Source organism: Microcaecilia unicolor, chromosome 8 (assembly GCF_901765095.1).
Source record: "Microcaecilia unicolor chromosome 8, aMicUni1.1, whole genome shotgun sequence".
Classification (NCBI taxonomy): Eukaryota; Metazoa; Chordata; class Amphibia; order Gymnophiona; family Siphonopidae; genus Microcaecilia; species Microcaecilia unicolor.
The window spans coordinates 87,046,972-87,066,772 of NC_044038.1; the positions used below are offsets into that span (position 1 = coordinate 87,046,972).

The 19,801-nt window shown below is 45.4% G+C and overlaps 1 protein-coding gene across 6 annotated transcripts in view; it reads right to left on the reverse strand.

The window, feature by feature from the left end:
- The window catches only part of CD22 (CD22 molecule), a 244,243-nt gene that overhangs the window by 106,686 nt on the left and 117,756 nt on the right, over positions 1-19,801 (reverse strand). For all 6 annotated transcript variants that reach the window (XM_030213545.1, XM_030213548.1, XM_030213547.1 and 3 more), the window contains 2 exons: positions 4,723-5,004; positions 3,003-3,263 (listed from right to left, as the gene is read on the reverse strand). In XM_030213545.1, coding sequence (XP_030069405.1) covers positions 3,003-3,263; positions 4,723-5,004 — 543 coding nt within the window. The remainder of the gene's footprint in view (positions 1-3,002; positions 3,264-4,722; positions 5,005-19,801) is intronic.

Here is a 19,801-nt window from a genome sequence, read left to right on the forward strand (position 1 = left end):
CCTCCCAGACCCAGTCCCCTTCTCCCATCTGAGCCCCACCCCACCCAGACCCCTTCTCCCATCTCAGCCCCCCTGCACGACCCAGTCCCCACCTGCCTACCAGCTCCATCAACGAGCAGACGACCCTCTTCTGCCACCCGGCATCCAGCCTTTAAAGAAACCCAATGAAATGCCTCGTGGAAATAGGAAGTTACATCAGAAGGCGGGACACAGTGAAGGAAGGGCCGACGCAATGAGGCGATTTGCTCGCTTTACTTATAGCAGCGCAGAGTAGACGCGAGGCGTTTCATTGGGGTTTTTTTTTAAGGCTGGATGCCGGGTGGCAGAAGAGGGTCGCCTGCTCGTCGATAGAGCTGGTAGGCAGGTGGGGACTGCGGCGCCAGCGGAGCACCCCCCCCCCCCACCTGCTGACACCCGGAGTGGGGCGGACGTTGGCTGGGCGGGCCTGGAGGGAAAGTGGCTGGGCCTGGGCCCGTCCAGGCTCGCCCGTGACCAGCAGAAGAAAGGAGGTATTGAGGCCCCCACCTGCAGTATTGTATTCAGTTTTTTTGGAGACAGTATTTTGCTAAGGATGTAAACAGACTTTAAGTGGTCTAGAGGAATGCGACAAAAATGATATTGGGCTTGTGCCATAAGATGTATGAGAAGAGACTGGAAGACCTGAATATGTACAGCCTTGAGGAAATAAGGGACAAGGGAGATATGATACAGACATTTAAATACTTGAAAGGTATTAATACAGGAACAAATCTTTTCCAAAGAAGGGGAAATGGTAAAACAAGAGGGCATGAGCTGAAGTTGCAGGATGGTAGACTTAAGAATAATGTCTGGATGTGATGTCAGCTGGTTTCAAGCTTTAAGGAAACGATCCCACAGCCATGTTGTAGGAACGAAAGTGACATGAAAAATATTTGTACCTGAAAATGCTGGCAAGTACTCTTGTTTTAACTTGCTTTCTTAAATTTGGCTTCAATTCTTGGATTTTAACTGCATATGTGTTGCTCACTGTTTCACCTTATGGGGTCTTTTTGATGTTCATATATATTTTTTGTTTTATTTATAGAGTTTTGTCACACCTTGAGACAGCTTTATAGCGAAACTCTGGCCTCGGTGTGATTGATTTATAGAAGCGTAAGAGAACTCTGTTTTTTTAAAGATAAGTCCTTTGACTTTCTTGTTTTTGTCATGTTTGTTTGTTGATCCAGTGAAATTGAATACAAGTGGAGTTTTAACAATTTCTTTTGAAAGGGAATTTTTTTATACCTGTGATGAGAATTAACCTTGTTTAAGTCTTTTTCACCCTGTAAGCTTTTGAAATGGGTGGAGGTGAGGGTACTGAGGCTTTTTTCCCTTTCAAAGTGATTGTACTCCACAAGTGTCTTCATAGTTCAGAAAGTACTTTTGGCTTACCTTATGAGAGACTGTTTTGTAAAGATAGTGGTATATTGACTTTCATCTTTTTTATTATTGAATATTGGTTAACTAAACACATGACTAACAAGTTTTATGTCTAGTGCCACTAACTATACATGTAAAGAGCAATTCTATCAGAGATAAAAGAAGTGGGAAAAGTAAACCAGGCTTGTCCAAAGAACTGGGACCAAACAAATAATAATAAAATCAACACAGGGTGTCTATAACAAGTAGTATGAACTAGTGAGTGTAAGATTACAGAATACTGGCACTTTCGCAGGTTAGTATACTCTTACACATATAACTTATAGTTACACCCAGGGGCGACCCAGGGGAATCTGCTGTCTGAGGCAGGGATGAGATGCCATCCCCGCCCGTGCCCAGTTTGGCATCTCCCCCCCCCCCCCCCCCTTCTCTCCTCAACCCACTTCCCCACCTTTACCTTATTTCTGTCTTTTCCAAAAGGCAGCAACGATTCCCATAGGCTGCTCTGCTGTGATGCCACCGGCACTGGCCTCTTCACTCCTTCTACTGTGTCCTGTCTCTGAGGAAACAGGAAATGTCAAAAAGCAGGCTGCAGTAGGGAGAAGAGGCTGGTGCCTGCGGCAGGGTAGCCTATGGGAATCACTGCTGCTGCTGCCGCTGCCACTGCCACCTTTTGGAAATGAAAAAAATAAGGTAAACATGGGGACGAGGGTAAAAGAGAGTGTTGCTCCTAGACAGTGCCGCCTGAGGCCCCCACCTCAGGTGGCTTAATGGGAGGGCTGCCACTGGTTACATGCATCCCTTCTGCAGTTAAGCCAGGTCTATGGCTGATGTAACTGCAAGTACATAAATATAAGGTACGCTGACACTGAATTACGCTAGTATTCTATAACAGAATCCAGGCGCCCAGATCCCATTACAGAATAGGATCTCACCGCGCATGGCAGGTGCCTAAATGGAGATGCCCACTTAAAGAATTACCCCATTTACCTTATTGATTGTATTTATTCTTTGATTATTTTACTATTGTTATTCTGTTAGCAAAATCAGAAGTTTTATGTCAAGCTGTATCTGCTGTACACCACCTTGGGTGAATCTCTTCATATAGCTGGTTGGTAAATCCCAATAAATAAATAAATGTTACTGAATGTATGTGAATGAAAAACAGAATAATGACCATGAGGTTAAATATTGACCTGTTAGACTTTTCTCCCAGGGCATTTCTTGTTCTAATGGGCCCTAGTACATCACCGATGAGAGTCTGATTCTGCCCTCAAATGCTTTCACGTCCTAGAACAGTTTTAAGGGCAACGAAAATGAAGGGATGGGACGACTTCCCTATGAGGAAAGGTTGAAGCGGCTAGGGCTCTTCAGCTTGGAGAAAAGACGGCTGAGGAGAGATATGCTACAGGTCTATAAAATAGGACAAGCAGCATAAAATGTATTGTACTTTTTTGGGATCTTGCTAGGTACTTGTGACCTGGATTGGCCACTGTTGGAAACAGGATGCTGGGCTTGATGGACCTTCAATCTGTCCCAGTATAGCAGTACTTATGTACTTATGGATTGCATTTTGGTAAAAATGTGTGGTTTCACATACTTACACCACACATCCACTGTTACATCCGAAGAGGTGCCATTGCCCAGGTAATTGGAAACTGTGCAGTGATAAGATCCCGAATCAGTATCACGTAACTTATGGAAGTGAATTTCCTTTTCTGTATGGTCTGGATACAGGTTACGGTCCTTAAACCAGGAATATGATGTCACTGGAGGATTACTCTGACTTTCACATGTTAAAGTGAGGGAATCATTTTCTTTCACCGATTTCTCAGTCATATGAATCCTGGTTTCTTTTGGAGCATCTAAAATAATAAAAAAGGATTTTATTTCTGGCAACTGCAGAAATGCAAAACCAATCTCACTACAAGCTGTGGAATAGTGTATAAAATCCAAACAAACAAATAACTGACCACTATTCGGCCAGGGTGGTTAGTGTGTGTTTTTAAACCCTCACCAACATGACCAAATTAAATACGGATATTCAGCACCGGCATCTGGATACTGGCCAGCGCTGAGTATCTAATTTCAGCACTATCACCCATGCTATCTGATATCAGTGACATTCAGCCAGATATCAGGACAACTAATCAAATAATGTTGGGACAGAGATTCATCCGGATAATTATCTGGTTAGTGGACTGTATACAGCCATTAACCGGCAACTGATACAGCTGCTCATGCTCTGCCTACAGACCACTCCAGCACTATGGCGGCAATTCTATAACTGGGCGCCCCAATTAAGGTGCCCCAACACCACATGTTGAGATCCTATTCTATATCACCACCTGGGTGCCCAGGCTTCATTATAGAACAGTAGCTTAAGCTGGCATTGGCACCTCTTACATTGAGGTGACTGCAGTTATACTAGCCATGCACATGTAACTGGGGCTCGGCCCCAGCCCCGCCCTTGCTCCACCCGTGTATACCTCTCCCCTTGCAGTTATGCACTATAGTACTTATGCGTGCCCTTAGGGCATTTACATGCATAAGCACTGATTTGTTGTGCATTTACACATACAAAGGGGTGTGTAAGATGGGTGCCCAGCTATAGAATTGCCTTTTATCCATAGCCCCGTATGGTCTGCAATGATTTTTGGAAGCATTATCCAGATAATGCTGCTGTAATTCCAGAGATGGCCTGAATTATCACTATTTCTCTGGGTATCAACACCTGAATATGATCCAGTAAATAAATCGGTAAACATGCTGTGCCATTAGGAGGAGGTGTGATTGCTCTTTGTTGGTGTCATGATTTTTAATTGATGTGCTTTGCTTGTTGCTTTTTGGTTTGTTTATGTAATTTGCTTTGTTCTTTGATTTATATTGTTTTGTAAACTACTATGGATGATCCTTGAAATCTTACCACCCAATGTTGAGCCCTAACAGTCAGCAATTAAAAAAAAAAACCCTTATCCATTGCAGACAAAAATCCAGATATTTGGCAGCAGTATCCAGATAGTGGCTGCTGACAAATATTCAGATAGGGCATGTGACCAGAGAGGTCCAGGTCAGCAGGGACAGCCTACCCCAGCCTGGTTTTATCCCCATTACATCCATGGATGAGCAATTCCAATTTTTTGTGGGAAAATCAGGAAGTGTGAATCCATAAAGGCAATAAAGGTATAACCAGGACTGGCAGAGCCTGTCCCAGCTGACCTGGAACTCCCTGTTCACCAATCATTTAATGTGTGCAGTGGTCCAGACATTGGCAGAGCAGACATTAGACAACACGCAAGCACATAGAAAGAAGCAGAAACTTACAGTGAATGTCGATGTCAACGGGTTTGGATGTAGTGGATTTAAATTTATTGGTAGCTTCACAGGTGTATTTTCCAGTATTCTTGACAGCAGCATTCTGAATCTCAAATGTTGCACCATTCTTGAGAACTGAATTATTCTTTTTCCAGCTGTATTGAAGCACTGGTGGGTTGCTGCTTTCCTCAGCACAGCGTAAAATAATTTGTTCTCCTTCCTTCATTATCTTCTTAAAACTGGTAACCATGCCTTCCATTCCATTGTAGATCTGGACATTTTTAGGAGCATCTGAAACGAGAGATCATGTTTGTTTTTCACAAGGACATGAAAAGACACACAACAGAAATTCAAAGATTTAGAAACAGAATTTTGGTCTTGGCTTTTAGGAGGCTGTATTGCCGTGAAGGGACTCCTGCAATCTATTCCTTCCTCGGTCTTGTACTGAAGCAACCACCTTAGGCCTTAAGGGGAAGGGAGAGGCAGGTGCAGGCCTCAAGGGGACATCAGGAGTCAAATTTAATTGAGGGAGCCACTGCTTAAATTTAAATAAACAGAAATCCATTAAAAATTATATGTATTTATAGACGTCGTCAAAGACATAAATGCCACCATTGAAAATTCACATATAATTTAAACAAATTTCTTATCCATTTAAGATTATGGGCCTCATTTAAAAAAAAAAAAAAACAGCCAAAAATGGCATAACAGGTAGATATGTTTTTTTCTCAGAGAAAAAACATCTGAAGCGTATAATCGAACAACAACAACAACAAAGAAAAAACTGCCCAAGTCCACCAGTCGCCTAAAAGAAAACTCTGCCAGAGGGGGTGGTGTTACATGATGAACGTTTTCTGCCGATGACGGTTAGCAAAGCAACTTCTAGGAGTGGAAAGAAAAATGTCTGGAATTAGACCTGCCATAAAAACGTCTAAGGCAGTGATTCCCAGTCAGGTTTTTAGGATATCCACAATAAATATTCATGAGAGAGATTTGCATGCACTGCCTCCACTACAAGCAAATCTCTCTCATGAATATTTATTGTGGATATCCTGAAAACTTGACTGGGTGGGGTGCCTCCAGGATCAGGTGTGGGAACCACTGGTCTAAGGTAAGACCAAACCTGTCTTTACACCTATTTGTAATTTTGCTGAGTTGAAGAATAGAGAGGTGGAAGTGGTGGTTTGTGAGAAATAGTGGAGAGTTGCCGAGTGCTCTGTTGCCTTTGTGTGTTTGCCCCAGTCTGAATCTTTTGATTGTTACATATCCGACTTGCCTCCTGTGTGTCCTCAAGTCCTTGCCCACATCTGCTAGTCCCCCAGCCACACCCATCCCTTCCTCTGTATCTTGCCCTTTCCCCCACCAAACTCTCACTGTCCCCAAACTCCCACACCTCCCATTCTACATCCCTACCTGCTTGACTTCTGTCTCATTATTTCTCTGTTTGTCCAGTTCCAGTTTGTCACTGTGTTCTGTGCTGCTGCTGTTTGTGTGAGAGCTGTGTGCTGTTTCTGAGAGAGTGAGTGATTTGTGCTGCTGCTATGTGTGTCAGGACTGTGCTGTGTGTGTGGATTGTTTGTTGGTGGCTGGAAAGTTGAGTTTTTTGGGCATCTGGTGTGTGTCTCATAACTGTATGCTGGTAAGGGTGCAAGTGCTGGGTTTCACAAGGTGCAGTAGGTGGACATGTGCACAGTAGTGTTTCTGGGGTTAGTGGGTTGCACCTGTGGTGGTGGGACAACCTGCACTCCAATCATGGAGGCGCTGAATGCTTTGGTGGCTCACACCTTGCTGGAGGCAGATGTGAGATCAGAGAGGAGGTCATGGAAGAGATATCCATATCAGAAAGTCTTCAGGCCCTGCATCCACTGACCAGGCAGGAATGCCTGACTAGGTTTCACTTCGACAGAGCTGCCATACAGTGCCTTTGTGACCAGCTACAATCCCCCCTCCAGCCCAGGACAAGCAGGAATAATCCTGTGCCAGTCCACCTTAAGGTCACTGCCTGCCTTGACTTTCTGGCCACCAGCACCTTCCAGTCAGTGCTAGCAGTCAATCTAGGCCTCACCAGCCTATCATCTCCAACTGTCTTGCCCAGTTCCTCGATGCCTTCCTCATCCACAGCTTTAACTATATTACCTTCCCCACTACTGCCCAGGCCCTCCAGAACAATATAATTCAGTTCTATACCATAAATCACTTCCCCTCCGTCATAGGTGTCATCAACTGCACACATGCCACAATTAAACCCCCTCTCCCTGGCACACGAGAACTACAGAGATAGAAAATAATTTCACTCCATGAACATGCATGTCATGTCTGATGGCCAGGGGGAGATTGTGGATGAGTGTGCCCGCTACATGTTACAGCCCTGAAAAGGTGGCCTAAATACTCAACCTACTTAATGCTGCACAAACTGGCTCTCTGATGAAAACAAGCATTGCCAAAAGAGGGACACCAACCACAGCAACAGCCGCCAGACCCAGAGGATAGCTCCCCTCCTCCCCCGCCCACAGAGCTGACCAGGGAGCACACTAGCTGGGGGTCCATGTCAGAAAAAGACGCATTCTGACACATTTTCAGTAAAAGTAAATGTACAATTTATTTGTTGCAACACCTCAAACATCCCTCATCCCCTCCCCCTCCACCAGCACACATCACCACAGCATGATAATTAGGTGGTTTACAGCTTTACTTCCCCCCTCCCCAGTCCCCTCTCCCACAGCTGCTGGTGATGGCCCAGGGCTTGCTGGAGCAGAAAGTGTGTAAGACTGCTCCTCTGTGGGGTTACCACTGTCCTCACAGTCAAAACTACATCCTGCTGCCTCTGCTGGTCACCTGATTGGCTGGGTGTCAGATCTGCTGCTGGACGTTTCGAGGGTGGGTGCTGCCAAGCTTGGCTAGTCTGTGTGGTCACTCCAGGACAGGTGGAGGCTCAGGTGCTTGCTATGTCAGCAGTGTGGTTGACAAGGCCACCTTGTAATCCTGGAGATCCTTCCAGATCCCCAGAAGCTGCTACCAGATATTCTGGGCTGCCTCCTGGCTGGGAAACACAGTAATAATGGGTGATTTCAATAATTGGCTGCATGCACCACAGCAGCTGCACACATTCTCTGTGGACTTCAACCCCCTCCTGCAGCACCTGTAGTTTCTGCTTCTGGTAAGAACATAAGAACATAAGTATTGCTATACTGGGACAGACCAAAGGTCCATCAACCACAGCATCTGTTCCAACAGTGACCAATCCAGGTTACAAGTACCTGGCAAGATCCCAAAACAGTACAATACATTTTATGCTGCTTGTCCTAAAAATAAGCAGTGGATTTTCCCCAAATCCATTTTAATAATGGCGCTCCAAACCTTTATTAAACCCTGTAAAACTAACTGCTTTTACTACATTCTCTGGAAAAGAATTCCAGAGTTTAATTACATGTTGAGTGAGTAAATATTTTCTCCGATTTGTTTTAAATTTACTACTTTCTAGCTTCATTGTGTGCCCTCTAGGTCTTAGAATTTTTGGAAAGAAAAAAAAAAGCGATTCACGTCTACACGTTCCACTACACAAATATCTCCCCTCAGCCGTCTTTTCTTCAAGCTGAAGAGCCCTAGACACTTTAGCCTTTCCTCATAGGGAAGTCATCCCATCCCTTTATCATTTTTGTTGCCCTTCTCTGTACCTTTTCTAATTCCACAAATATATCTTTTCTGAGATGCGGTGACCAGAATTGCACACAATATTTGAGGTGGAGCGATACAAAAACATTATAACGTCCTCATTTTTGTTTTCCATTTCTTTCCTAATAATACCTAACATTCTATTTGCTTTCTTAGCCACCGCCACACACTAAGCAGAGGGATTTAACGTATCATTAACGATGACACCTAGATCCCTTTCCTGGTCAATGACTCCTAATGTGGAACCTTACATCATGTAGCTATAGTTCGGGTTCTTCTTTCCCACATACATCACCTTGCACTTGCTCACATTAAACGTCATCTGCCATTTGAATGCCCAGTGTCCCAGTCTCGTAAGGTCCTCTTGTAATATTTCACAATCCTCCTGCGAACTAACAACTTTGAATAACTTTGTGCCGTCAGCAAATTGAATTACCTAACTAGTTACTCCCATCTCTAGATCATTTATAAATATGTTAAAAAGCAGCGGTCCCAGCATAGACCCCTGGGGAACCCCACTATCTACCCTTCTCCATTGAGAATACTGACCATTTAACCCTCCTCTCTGTTTTCTATCTTTTAACCAGTTTTTAATCCACAATAGAACACTACGTCCTGTCCCATGACTCTCCAATTTCCTCTCGCGTCTTTCATGAGGTACTCTGTCAAATGTCTTTTGAAAATCCAGGTACACAATATCGGCCTGCTCATCATTATCCACATGCTTATTCACCCCTTCAAAGAAATGTAATAAATTGGTGAGGACAGATTTCCTTTCACTACATCCATGTTGGCTTTTGAGCTCATTTTCAAAAGAGAAAAACGTCCAAAAAGTGGCATGTCTGCATTTGGACGTTTTTCTCACAAAAACGTCCAAATCAGAATTTTCAAAACCTATTTTTAGACATTTTTCTCTGAAGTTTGTCAGAAGTGCATCCAAAGGGTGTGTCACGTTTGTGACTTTTTTCTTGATTTGTGCTCCTCTCGCGTTGGCCAGAACTGGTGGCTGTCATAGACTTTCCAGACTCTCTTTTCAGTCCGGTCCAGATATTTTAGCCCTCCAGTCTTGCTTGGAAGTTTGGCAGCTAGCCTCACCCTTAGCTGCCTTGAGATTGCTGTAGCTGAGTTCAGCTGCTGATGCTGATGGGCTTATTAGCCACCTGGAAACTTTCTGCTTTGCCTTTGCAAACACCAAAGGTCCAGGTTGGTGTTTGTGCTTAGTGCACTTCTACCTTGTGTTGTTTCTTAGTTAGTGTCCCTAGTCTGTATTCCTTGCCTGTTTGAGTCTCCTGCATCCTGTCTTGAATCCAGTCCTGATTGCTCCTTCCCTGTCTGCTTTGGCCTCCTTTCCCTTCTGGTTGTGAACCTTGTGTTTGTTTCCTGCCTGTTGGAGACCTGTACCTTGAACCCTGTTCTAGCCAAGCTTGTGTTTGTTTCCTGTCTGTTTGAGACCCTATATCCTGTACCCTGTCTAGTTACGTTTGTCTTGATCCACTCCGTCCAGTAAGTCCTGCCGGCAGCCTGCACCTAGGGGCTCAACCCCTACGGAATGGCAGTCTAGCCCAGGTGAAGTCCTGTTTCTGTATCCTTCTTGTGAATCCTGTGTCCTGTCCAGTCCTAGTTGGTGGGTTTTTGCCTGCTGCTGACGCTCCTCGTCGTCAGTCCAGTGTCCGAGATCCTTGAGAACCTAACAGATTGCAAAGGCCATGAGCTTGGCAAGATCACCCTACCAGCTGGGTTCCAGCTCAGTCATTGCTTGTGATCCTTTCATGACACTTCATCAATATCGTGGTAAACGTTTGTCTCATCCGATTTGGAAGAAAACTCCTGAAGCTGCAGTGGAGAGAAGACGTATCCGGCAGCTTCCTCTTGGAAAAAACCCAGTTTCTGATATTGACCCCTTTATCACACTCTCTGAATATCGCCGTGAACTTGTCTTGAATCCAGCTTTGTGGGATACTCCTGAAGCTGTCGCTGAAAGGAGGAGTCTTGGAGATCCCACACTCTGGGCTCAGCTGCAATCCAGTCCCCGAGTGGTGCTTCCAGCCAAGCCTCTGAGTCCGGTCCGAGTGGAGCTTCCGGCCAAGCCTCTGAGTCCGGTCCAAGTGGCGCTTCCAGCCAAGCTTCTGAGTCCAGCCCGAGTGACGCTTCCAGCCAAGCCTCCGATTCCAGTCCAAGTGGCTCTTCCAATCAAGCCTCTGAGTCCAGTCCAAGTGGCACTTCTAACCGAGCCTCCGATTCCAGTTCAAGTGGCGCTTCCAGTCAAGCCTCCGATAGACAGGAAGGGGCGCTTCTAACCGAGCCTCCGATTCCAGTCCGAGTGGCGCTTCAAACTGAGCCTCCGATTCCAGTCCAAGTGGTGCTTCCAGCTAAGCCTCCGAGTCCAGTCTGAGTGGCACTTCTAACCGAGCCTCCAATTCCAGTCCAAGTGGCACTTCCAGCCAAGCCTCCAAGTCCAGTCTGAGTGGCACTTCTAACCGAGCCTCCAATTCCAGTCCAAGTGGCACTTCCAGCCAAGGCTCGGAGTCCAGTCCAAGTGGCGCTTCCAGCCAAGCCTCTGATTCCAGTCCAAGTGGCGCTTCTAGCCGAGCCGCCGAGTCCTGTCCGAGTGGCACTTCTAGCCGAGTCCACTCTGAGTTCCAATTCCAGCCGAGATGCTGGTTCCACTCCTGGTTCCAGTCCTGATTCCAGTCCGAGTTCCAGTTCGAGTTCCAGTCCTAATTCAAGTCCTGATTCCAATCCGAGTTCCAGTTTGAGTTCTAGTCCGAGTTCAAGTCCTGATGCCAGTCCTGACTCCAGTCTGAGGTCCAGTCCTGACTCCAGTCCGAGTTCCAGTCTGAGTTCCAGTCCTGAGTCCAGTCCGAGTTCCAGTTTGAGTTCCAGTCCTGATGCCAGTCCGAGTTCGTCCTGAGTCCAGCCCAAGTTCCAGTCTGAATTCCAGTCCTGATTCAAGTCCTGATGCCAGTCTGAGTTCCAGTTCGAGTTCCAGTCCTGATTCAAGTCCTGATGCCAGTCCGAGTTCCAGTCCTGATTCAAGTTCTGACTCCAGTTCGAGTTCCAGTCCGAGTTCCAGTCCTGATTCAAGTTCTGACTCCAGTTCAAGTTCCAGTCCTGAGTCCAGTCCAGGTCCCATCCCCGGTTCGGTTCCTGAGTCCACTCTGGGTCTCAGTTCAGCTACCTATGGTCACGTGTTGAAACTCCTCTGTAGGTTTCACTATTGTTACCCATGGAAACTTGAATCACCCGTGGAGACCGGGAGGGCCTTGAGGAGGAGGTACTCTCACTTTTGTGACGTTTTCTTGGTTTATGTTCCTCTCGCCCTCTGGTGGCCAGAACTGGTGGCTGCCATAGACTTTCCAGACTCTCTTTTCAGTCCGGTCCAGGTATTTTAGCCCTCCAGTCTTGCTTGGAAGATTGGCAGCTAGCCTCACCCTTAGCTGCCTTGAGATTGCTGCAGCTGAGCTCAGCTGCTGATGGACTTATTAGCCACCTGGAAATGTTCTGCTTTGCCTTTGCAAATGCCAAAGGTCCAGGTTGGTGTTTGTGCTTAGTACACTTCTGCCTTGTGTTGCTTAGCCTTGTTTCTTAGTTAGTGTCCCTAGTCTGTATTCCTTGCCTGTTTGAGTCTCCTGTATCCTGTCTTGAATCCAATCCTGATTGCGCCTTCCCTGTCTGCTTTTCGCTTCCTTTCCCTTCTGGTTGTGAACCTTGTGTTTGTTTCTTGCCTGTTGAATAGAACCCTGTTCTAGCCAAGCTTGTGTTTGTTTCCTGCCTGTTTGAGACCCTATACCCTGTACCCTGTCTAGTCAAGTTTGTCTTGATCCACTCCGTCAAGTAAATCCTGCCGGCTCCCTGCACCTAGGGGCTCAACCCCTAGGGAACGGCGGTCTAGCCCAGGTGAAGTCCTGTTTCTGTATCCTTCTTGTGAATCCTGTGTCCTGTCCAGTCCTAGTTGGTGGGTTTTTGCCTGCTGCTGCTGCTCCTCGTCAGCAGCCCAAGGGCTCACGTCAGTCCAGTGTCTGAGATCCTTGAGAACCTGACAGGGTGTGTTCAGGGTGGAACTTGGGTGTTCCTAAGACTTAGACGTTTTTCAGCCATAATGGAACAAAACAAAACCGTTCAATACTAAAACTTAGATATTTTGAGCTAGACCTGTTTTTACAATGAATAAGGCACACAAAGGTGCCCTAAATAACCAGATGACCACTGGAGGGAATCAGCAATGACCTCCCCTTATTCACCAAGTGGTCACTAAACACTCTCAGCACCCAAAAATGTGATGAAAAACATTACTTGCCAACCTCTGTGCCACCCTCAGATGTTATACTCAGGTCCATCAGAATAGCATGCAGGTCCCTGGAGTAGTCTAGTAGTGGGTGCAGTGCACTGCAGATAGGTGGACCCAGGCTCCTACCTCCCCCTACCTGTTACAGTCTGTGTCCTGAAAATGGCAAAAGACAGATGTGGATTAGGAAACTAAGACTAGTGCCATACTGACTTCTATGGTCTGTGTCTATAAAATAACAAGTGGAGTGGAAAGGGTAGACGAGAAGCGCCTGTTTACTCGTTTCGTATATACTAGGACTAGGGGGGCATTCAATGAAGCTACAAAGTAGTAAATTTAAAATGAATCAGAGAAAAGGTTTCTTCACTCAACGTGTAATTAAACTCTGGAATTTGTTACCAGAGAATGTGGTAAAGGCGGTTAGCTTAGCGGGGTTTAAAAAAGGGTTGGACAGCTTCCTAAACGAAAAGTCCATAGACCATTATTAAAATGGACTTGGGGGGAAATCCACTGCTTATTTCTAGGATACACAACAAACTGTCAGTGGAGCAGCTCACACTTATTTATGCTTTAATGAGGGGATGTCATTCACCGGCTGTTTAATGGAATGCTGACAAGTGAGATCTAAGCAATGCAGGACAGCTGAATCCACAGCATGAGCTACAGATTATAAAGCAGCAGGGGGTTTTTCAGCCAGATAAGTCTAAACATTGATCCTGCTTAACAAGTATAAACATTGTTTCTGCACAGGTTTAAGCTCTGTATATAAGCTACAAACGATAGTGCATAAAAATTTACAAAAAAATGATATGAACCAAAGAAGAATTTTTTGTTATATAAGCACAGTTGAAATATGGATTAATTTACTGTAGAACTCTGATTTTGAGGTGGTTGACAGCACTATCGGTGGTTGGGGGTAGTCGATGATTATAACTGAGTCACTAAAGCTGAGGCTTTAAGGAAGCACAAAAAAGAAGTGCCTGTGTGACAGTATGAGACATCCCCTCATTAAAGCATAAATAAGTGTGAGCTGCTCCACTGACATTTTTTGATTATTTCTAGGATAAGCAGCATAAAATTTTTTGTACTTTTTTGGGATCTTGCCAGGTATTTGTGACCTGGATTGGCCACTATTGGAAACAGGATGCTGGGCTTGATGGTCTGTCCCAGCATGAAAATACTTATGTACTTATCCCAATGGCTTGATTTTGTGTGTTTTGCACTTGGACGTTTTTTGTTTCAAAATGGACCAAGAAACAAAACGTCCAAATCACAAAACCTTGTTTTTTTGAAAACAATAGACTTTTTTCTTTTTTGAAAATGATTTACTTTACTATTCAGATTTTGGACGTTTTTTGCAGACGTTGTATCGAAAATGCCCCTCCTTGTCTCAATAATCCATGCTATTCAATATGCTCTGTAATTTTGTTCTTTATAATAGACTCTATTATTTTGCCCAGCACCGATGTTAGGCTCACCAGTCTATAACTTCCCGGATCACCTCTGGAAACATTTTTAAAAATTGGCATTACATTGGCCACCCTCCAATCTTCCGGTACCATGCTCATTTTTCAATTCCATCAGTACTCTGGGATGAATACCATCCGGTCCAGACGATTTGCTACTCTTCAATTTGTCAAATTGCACCATTACATCTTCCAAGTTTATAGAGATTTCATTTAGTTTCTCTGAATCTTCAGCTTTGAATACCATTTCTGGTACCGGTATCTCTCCCAAATGTTCCTCGGTGAAGACTGAAGCAAAGAATTAATTTAATCTCTCGGCTATGGATTTGTCTTCCCTGAGTGGAGTGCCCCTTTTACCTCTCGGTCATCTAGCGATCCAACTGATTCTTTTGCCAGCTTTTTGCTTTTAATATTCCTAAAAACATTTTACTGTGTGTTTTTGCCTCTAATGCAATCTTCTTTTTAAAGTCGCTCTTTGCCTTCCTTATCTGCGCTTTGCATTTGACTTGCCATTCCTTATGTTGTTTCTTATTATTTTAAGTCGGTTCCTTCTTCCATTTTCTGAAGAATTTTCTTTTATCTCTAATAGCTTCCTTTACCTCACTTTTTAACCCTGCCAGCTGTCGTTTGGTCTTCCTTCATTCTTTTTTAATACATGGAATATACTTGGCCTGTTCTTCTAGGATGGTATTTGTGTGCAGCACCCACACTTGATGTAAATTTTTGACCTTTGCAGCTGCTCATCTAAGGTTTTTTTTTTCACCATTCTTCTTATTTTGTCATAGTGTCCTGTTTGATATTTAAATGCTAATGTATTGGATTTCCTTTATGTACTTACTCCAAAGCCAATATCAAATCTGATCATATTATGATCACTGTTATCAAGTGGTCCCAGCATCATTGCCTCCTGCACAAGATCATGCACTCCACTAAGGACTAAGTCTAGAATTCTTCCTCCTCTTGTTGGCTCCTGTACCAGCTGCTCCATAAAGCAATCCTTGATATCGTCATGACTTTTATCTCCCTAGCATGCCCCGATGTTACTTTTACCCATTCAATATCAGGGTAATTGAAATCACCCATTATTACTGTGTTTCCCAGTTTGTTAGTCTCCCTAATTTCTGATAGCATTTTTACATCTGTCTGTTCATCCTTGCCAGGTGGACGGTAGTACATTGCTATCCTTTTCCCCTTTACACATGGAATTTGAATCCATAGGGATTCCAAGATGTGTTTTGTTTCCTGCAGAATTTTCAATCTATTTGATTCAAGGCCCTCCTTAACATACAATGCTACCTCTCCACCAATTCGATCCACGCTATAACTACGATATAATTTTTACTCTGGTATGACAGTGTCCCACTGGTTATCCTCCTTCCACCAGGTCTCAGAGATGCCTATTATATCTACTTTTTCATTTAGTCCAATATATTCTAACTTTCCCATCTTTTTTTCTTAGACTTCTGGCATTCGTATATAGACATTTCAAGCTATGTTTACTGTTGCTATTTGCATCATGCTTAGCAGTTGGCAGTGTTAATTTGCAATCCATCAGCTGCAGACTCTGCATCAGCGATTTGTTGGTCAGCTGCAACACCTGCTGCCCTTGGTGGTAGGGTCCTCTAAGGGGTGACTGTGGTTCCTCATTAGCCTCCTATGCCATCGGGCCATCTACAAATGCTGGAGGGAGGGGGGATGAAACACTAATTGTTCCTGCTCTTTATCCCCTGCAGATGGATCCTGGCTGGTGTCCTGTGAATGCTGTTCCTCTCCCACAGTGCCCTCCTGTGAGCACTCAGCTGCCACTGATCCACCCTCCTCCTGATGTGGTTGCCCTGCCTCCTGGCTGCTTGTTCCAGGCTATGTCCTCACCTACATAGGGAAAGTAGAGGAAATGAGTGTGTTGCACTGGCCAACCTAGCAGTCTGCCACATCCTTCCTGAACATACACTTCCATGTGCAGTTCTAGAATACAGCTGATGAGGATTGGCATTGTCAGGCAAAGATGTATACCTCTACATCTAACACTGCAGAAGCCAAGGGGTATGGTGCTCTGTGAACCTCAGAGGCTAGGGTGCCATACAGCCAGGTGGGTACAGAAGGAAGGATTGTGGAAGGGGTATGGAGGGCACAGTAAGAGGAACACAGAGGTGTGGAAAGCAGAAATTGAGATGGGTCAGTGATGGACCTAGGCGGGGGGGGGGGGGGGGGGGGGGGGGGGGGGGGGGGGGGGGAAGGCACCTAAACATGATAGAGCAGTCCTCCACCTGGTGAAGTGAATGGTCCCAGACTTGCCCACTAACTATTACTCCCTGTGGAATTGTTGGGATATGGCCCCTGATAACCAGCCTTTTAGCATGTACTCTGGTGTGCCTTCTTACCCTCTTCTCCACCTACCTGAGAACCTGTAATATACATGGTTATGGTATCAATGAGGCCCCTCTCACTGTCCCTGCTTGAAGAAGAAAGGGTAACACAGAGAGAACAGCCAACACAGCTTGGTTTGCCAAACCTTACCTGTCTCCCCCAGCCTGTGCTGAGGTGTCCTGGCTTCCCAGGCCATGGATCCCCTCCTGGGATACGAGCCTGTGCACCATGCGCTCCATTGGGGTGAGATGACACACCATGCACTCCACTGGGGTGGACCTTGCACCTCACAAACCTCTCCAGCTGCATCCATTTGCTTTCAATATCCTCTATAGATCTATGTGTGCAGTAGACCACATTAAGCTTCTCGCATATGGTGAGACATATATATGCAAATATAGTTTGTCCCTTGGGAGGAGATTGGCATGGTGTGCTGTGATCTACTTGACAAGCAGCTCAATCTTGCCAACACTAAAATTGGACTTCCTGCTTGGGGCCTTCTTTTTGGGTGCCACCACAATAATGGGATGTGGAGGGTTGAAAATCCCGAGATGCACGCTTTTATAGGGCACTGGAGACATTTCAGCTGCAGCCACTTAGACGTTTGGGAGTTGGATTTTTTTTTTTTTTTTTTTAATTGACCCAAATGTGGAAACATTTTGGGAAGAATGACATCTAAATCCTGTGATTTAGGCACCATTTTCAAACCTTAATGTTGTCATAACGTTTCTAAGGGGGAGGTGGCTACTCATCTACCTGGGATCTTTGACACCTGGAAAACTAACTCATTTGCTCTTCATTCTGTCTCTGCAGCATCAGGCAGCTGAATCCTGGAAACCATGAGCCAGCTGGAGTCCCCTTTTGCTACTGTCTCCAGGTAAGAAGAAACCTCTGATCCTACCCCTTCCCTTCTACTAGGGAGATGACCTGAGACCTGGTCTGCCTTATGTCTCTGCTAACAAAGGGACTCCTTGCTTTTTTCAGGACCTGGCTGCTAGACAAGATAAAGCACTGGTCAGCAGGAACACAAGGAACAGCAGTGGATTGTGATACAAACTGCTTTCATACTTTATATCAATTTATTGTTGAAAAACTGAAGCAATGGGACTGTGGAGATATGTGCAGCTCTGAATGTCATCAAAACACCCATTTGTGGCTGCCTGCCTGGTCAGCAGGGTGGGGTGGGGGTGGGGGGAAGGATGCCCTGGGTATGGGTGCATATACCGTGTTATCCACAGGCCTGAGGTTCATGAGGTCCACATCTGGTAGCTTTTCTCCAGCCTTACAGTTCACATTTCTTTTCAGCTGGCTCCTATTGTTTACTGGCAGTCCTCCACATCTCCATTTGTATGACCACCCATTCACACAATGTTCCAATATAGACATTCAAGTACATTGGGACCGATATTCAGACCATGGGAGTTAGACCGGCTAACTCCTGCAGTTGACGGTAAGCCTGGATGTTCAATGCCAGGCTGTTTCCGGTGACCGACATTGAATATCCGGTTTATCAGACTTAACCAGTTATCTTTAAACTGGTCAAACATATACCATGTTTTCATGCGGCCAAATATGGCCACTAATCCGGCTTTAAAAATCGATGGTCAGTTATATCAGGCGATTTAACCGGCTATCTGCTAGCCGCTAACTGTGAATATTCAGAGGATGATATCTGGTTATCCCCCTGCTGAATATCAGCGGATAGCCGGTTAAGCGCTATTTATTCGTTCTGGCTGGTTAAATTGCTCTGATTATTGTGCAAATTGTGTTTTTTGTCCTTTTTAAAGAGAAGCTGAGATCCATTCTTTTGACTCCTGGCCCTGACGCAAGCGTTTCATGCCAACACATGGCCCCTATCGGGTCTATGAATTAAGGACCATGTGGGTTCAAGATTAAAGGATCAAGTGTTTATCCCAACCTTGAAGGCCCTTGGTGCTTTGTTGACTGTGCTTCCATGTTGTGTACTTTGATCTCCCTTCGTGTTGCTCTGCGGTGGATGCACATCACCCTATGACTCATGCCCATACTTTGGGAGTGTTGGGGGGAAGGGACATGTTCACATAGGTGGGAGTTTCCATACTAGGGGCTGGGGGCCCACTATAATGTGGAGATTTCAGGGGCCCCCAGCTTGGGCCATGAGGGATGTCTCACAGGGCAGCATACTGAACTTTGGAGCAGACAAAGGTATATCCAATAAGTGTGGCTTAGGGGACATGAGAGACTATCCATTTGGGGGTCAACTGATGCAGTGATGGTCCTCTATGGTCAGTGTACTGTCCTTGAACATTCATTTCTTAAATGCATGTTTGGTGTAGGGGATAGGGCTGTGTGCCCTGATTCAAGGGATGTGGGTGTTTGGGATTACTCTTTTATTTCCCCTGCCATAGTGGCTACAATGTGCTAGGTAGGTGTATGTGACATGCTGGGCACTTTTCTATTTATTGCTGGAGGATGCTGACCAAAGGGCTTTCTCCCCTCCCCCTTTCCTTTCCATGTCATCTCATAGGTTGGGGGTTTGCTGCAACACATTCTAGTACATATGGGGGTTATGGGCACACTGTAACGAGGGTAACTGCATAATCAGGCCTTGATGGGGGACAGAGCTGTTATAGGGGTGCTACGCCTGTGGTATTTATGTTGGGCCCTGAAGTGCTCCGGCATGTGTCAAATTATGGTGGGATTTTCATGCTGAACATGCCTGTACTGGTGCTGGATCAACTCAAGGTCCAGGTGTATTCCAAAGCATCTACAAAACACAATTTAGTGGAGACAGGATTTAGGTGATGGGCCTTCTTGGCGTCACATACATTATTATTATTTTAAAAACATGTTGTGCAATGCTCCTCACATAGCCTGTGACAAATAGCAACAGGCAGATGGAGGGGTGCTGAGGGGTGGGTATGCATTACACAGGCACAGGTGCTGTGTGAGCTGAGGTGGCTATGGGGACAGAGGGTAGCATGGTGACCTTTCTGTGGAGCATGTGCACTGTTGCTGGGAGTTGGGGATGAGCAGTGGGGTAAAGCAGATATGCCTTTGGGTGGCTCAATGTACTTTAGTGAGTTGCTGCCAACTTTCCCATCAGTATATAGGCATAGGCCAGGATGCAGAGGGGGGTGGGGGTGGGGGGTAGGAGGCCAAGATATGTGCAGTTCCTCATTTTAGCATTGCATGGTTAGTGTAGGGGGTGCATAATTAGTTGTCATTGGATATTCTGTACATTCTGAGTTCACCAATTTTTTTTCCTTTCTTTGAAAAAGCAATAACATTTTGCAACACAGGGACCTCAGTACATGTG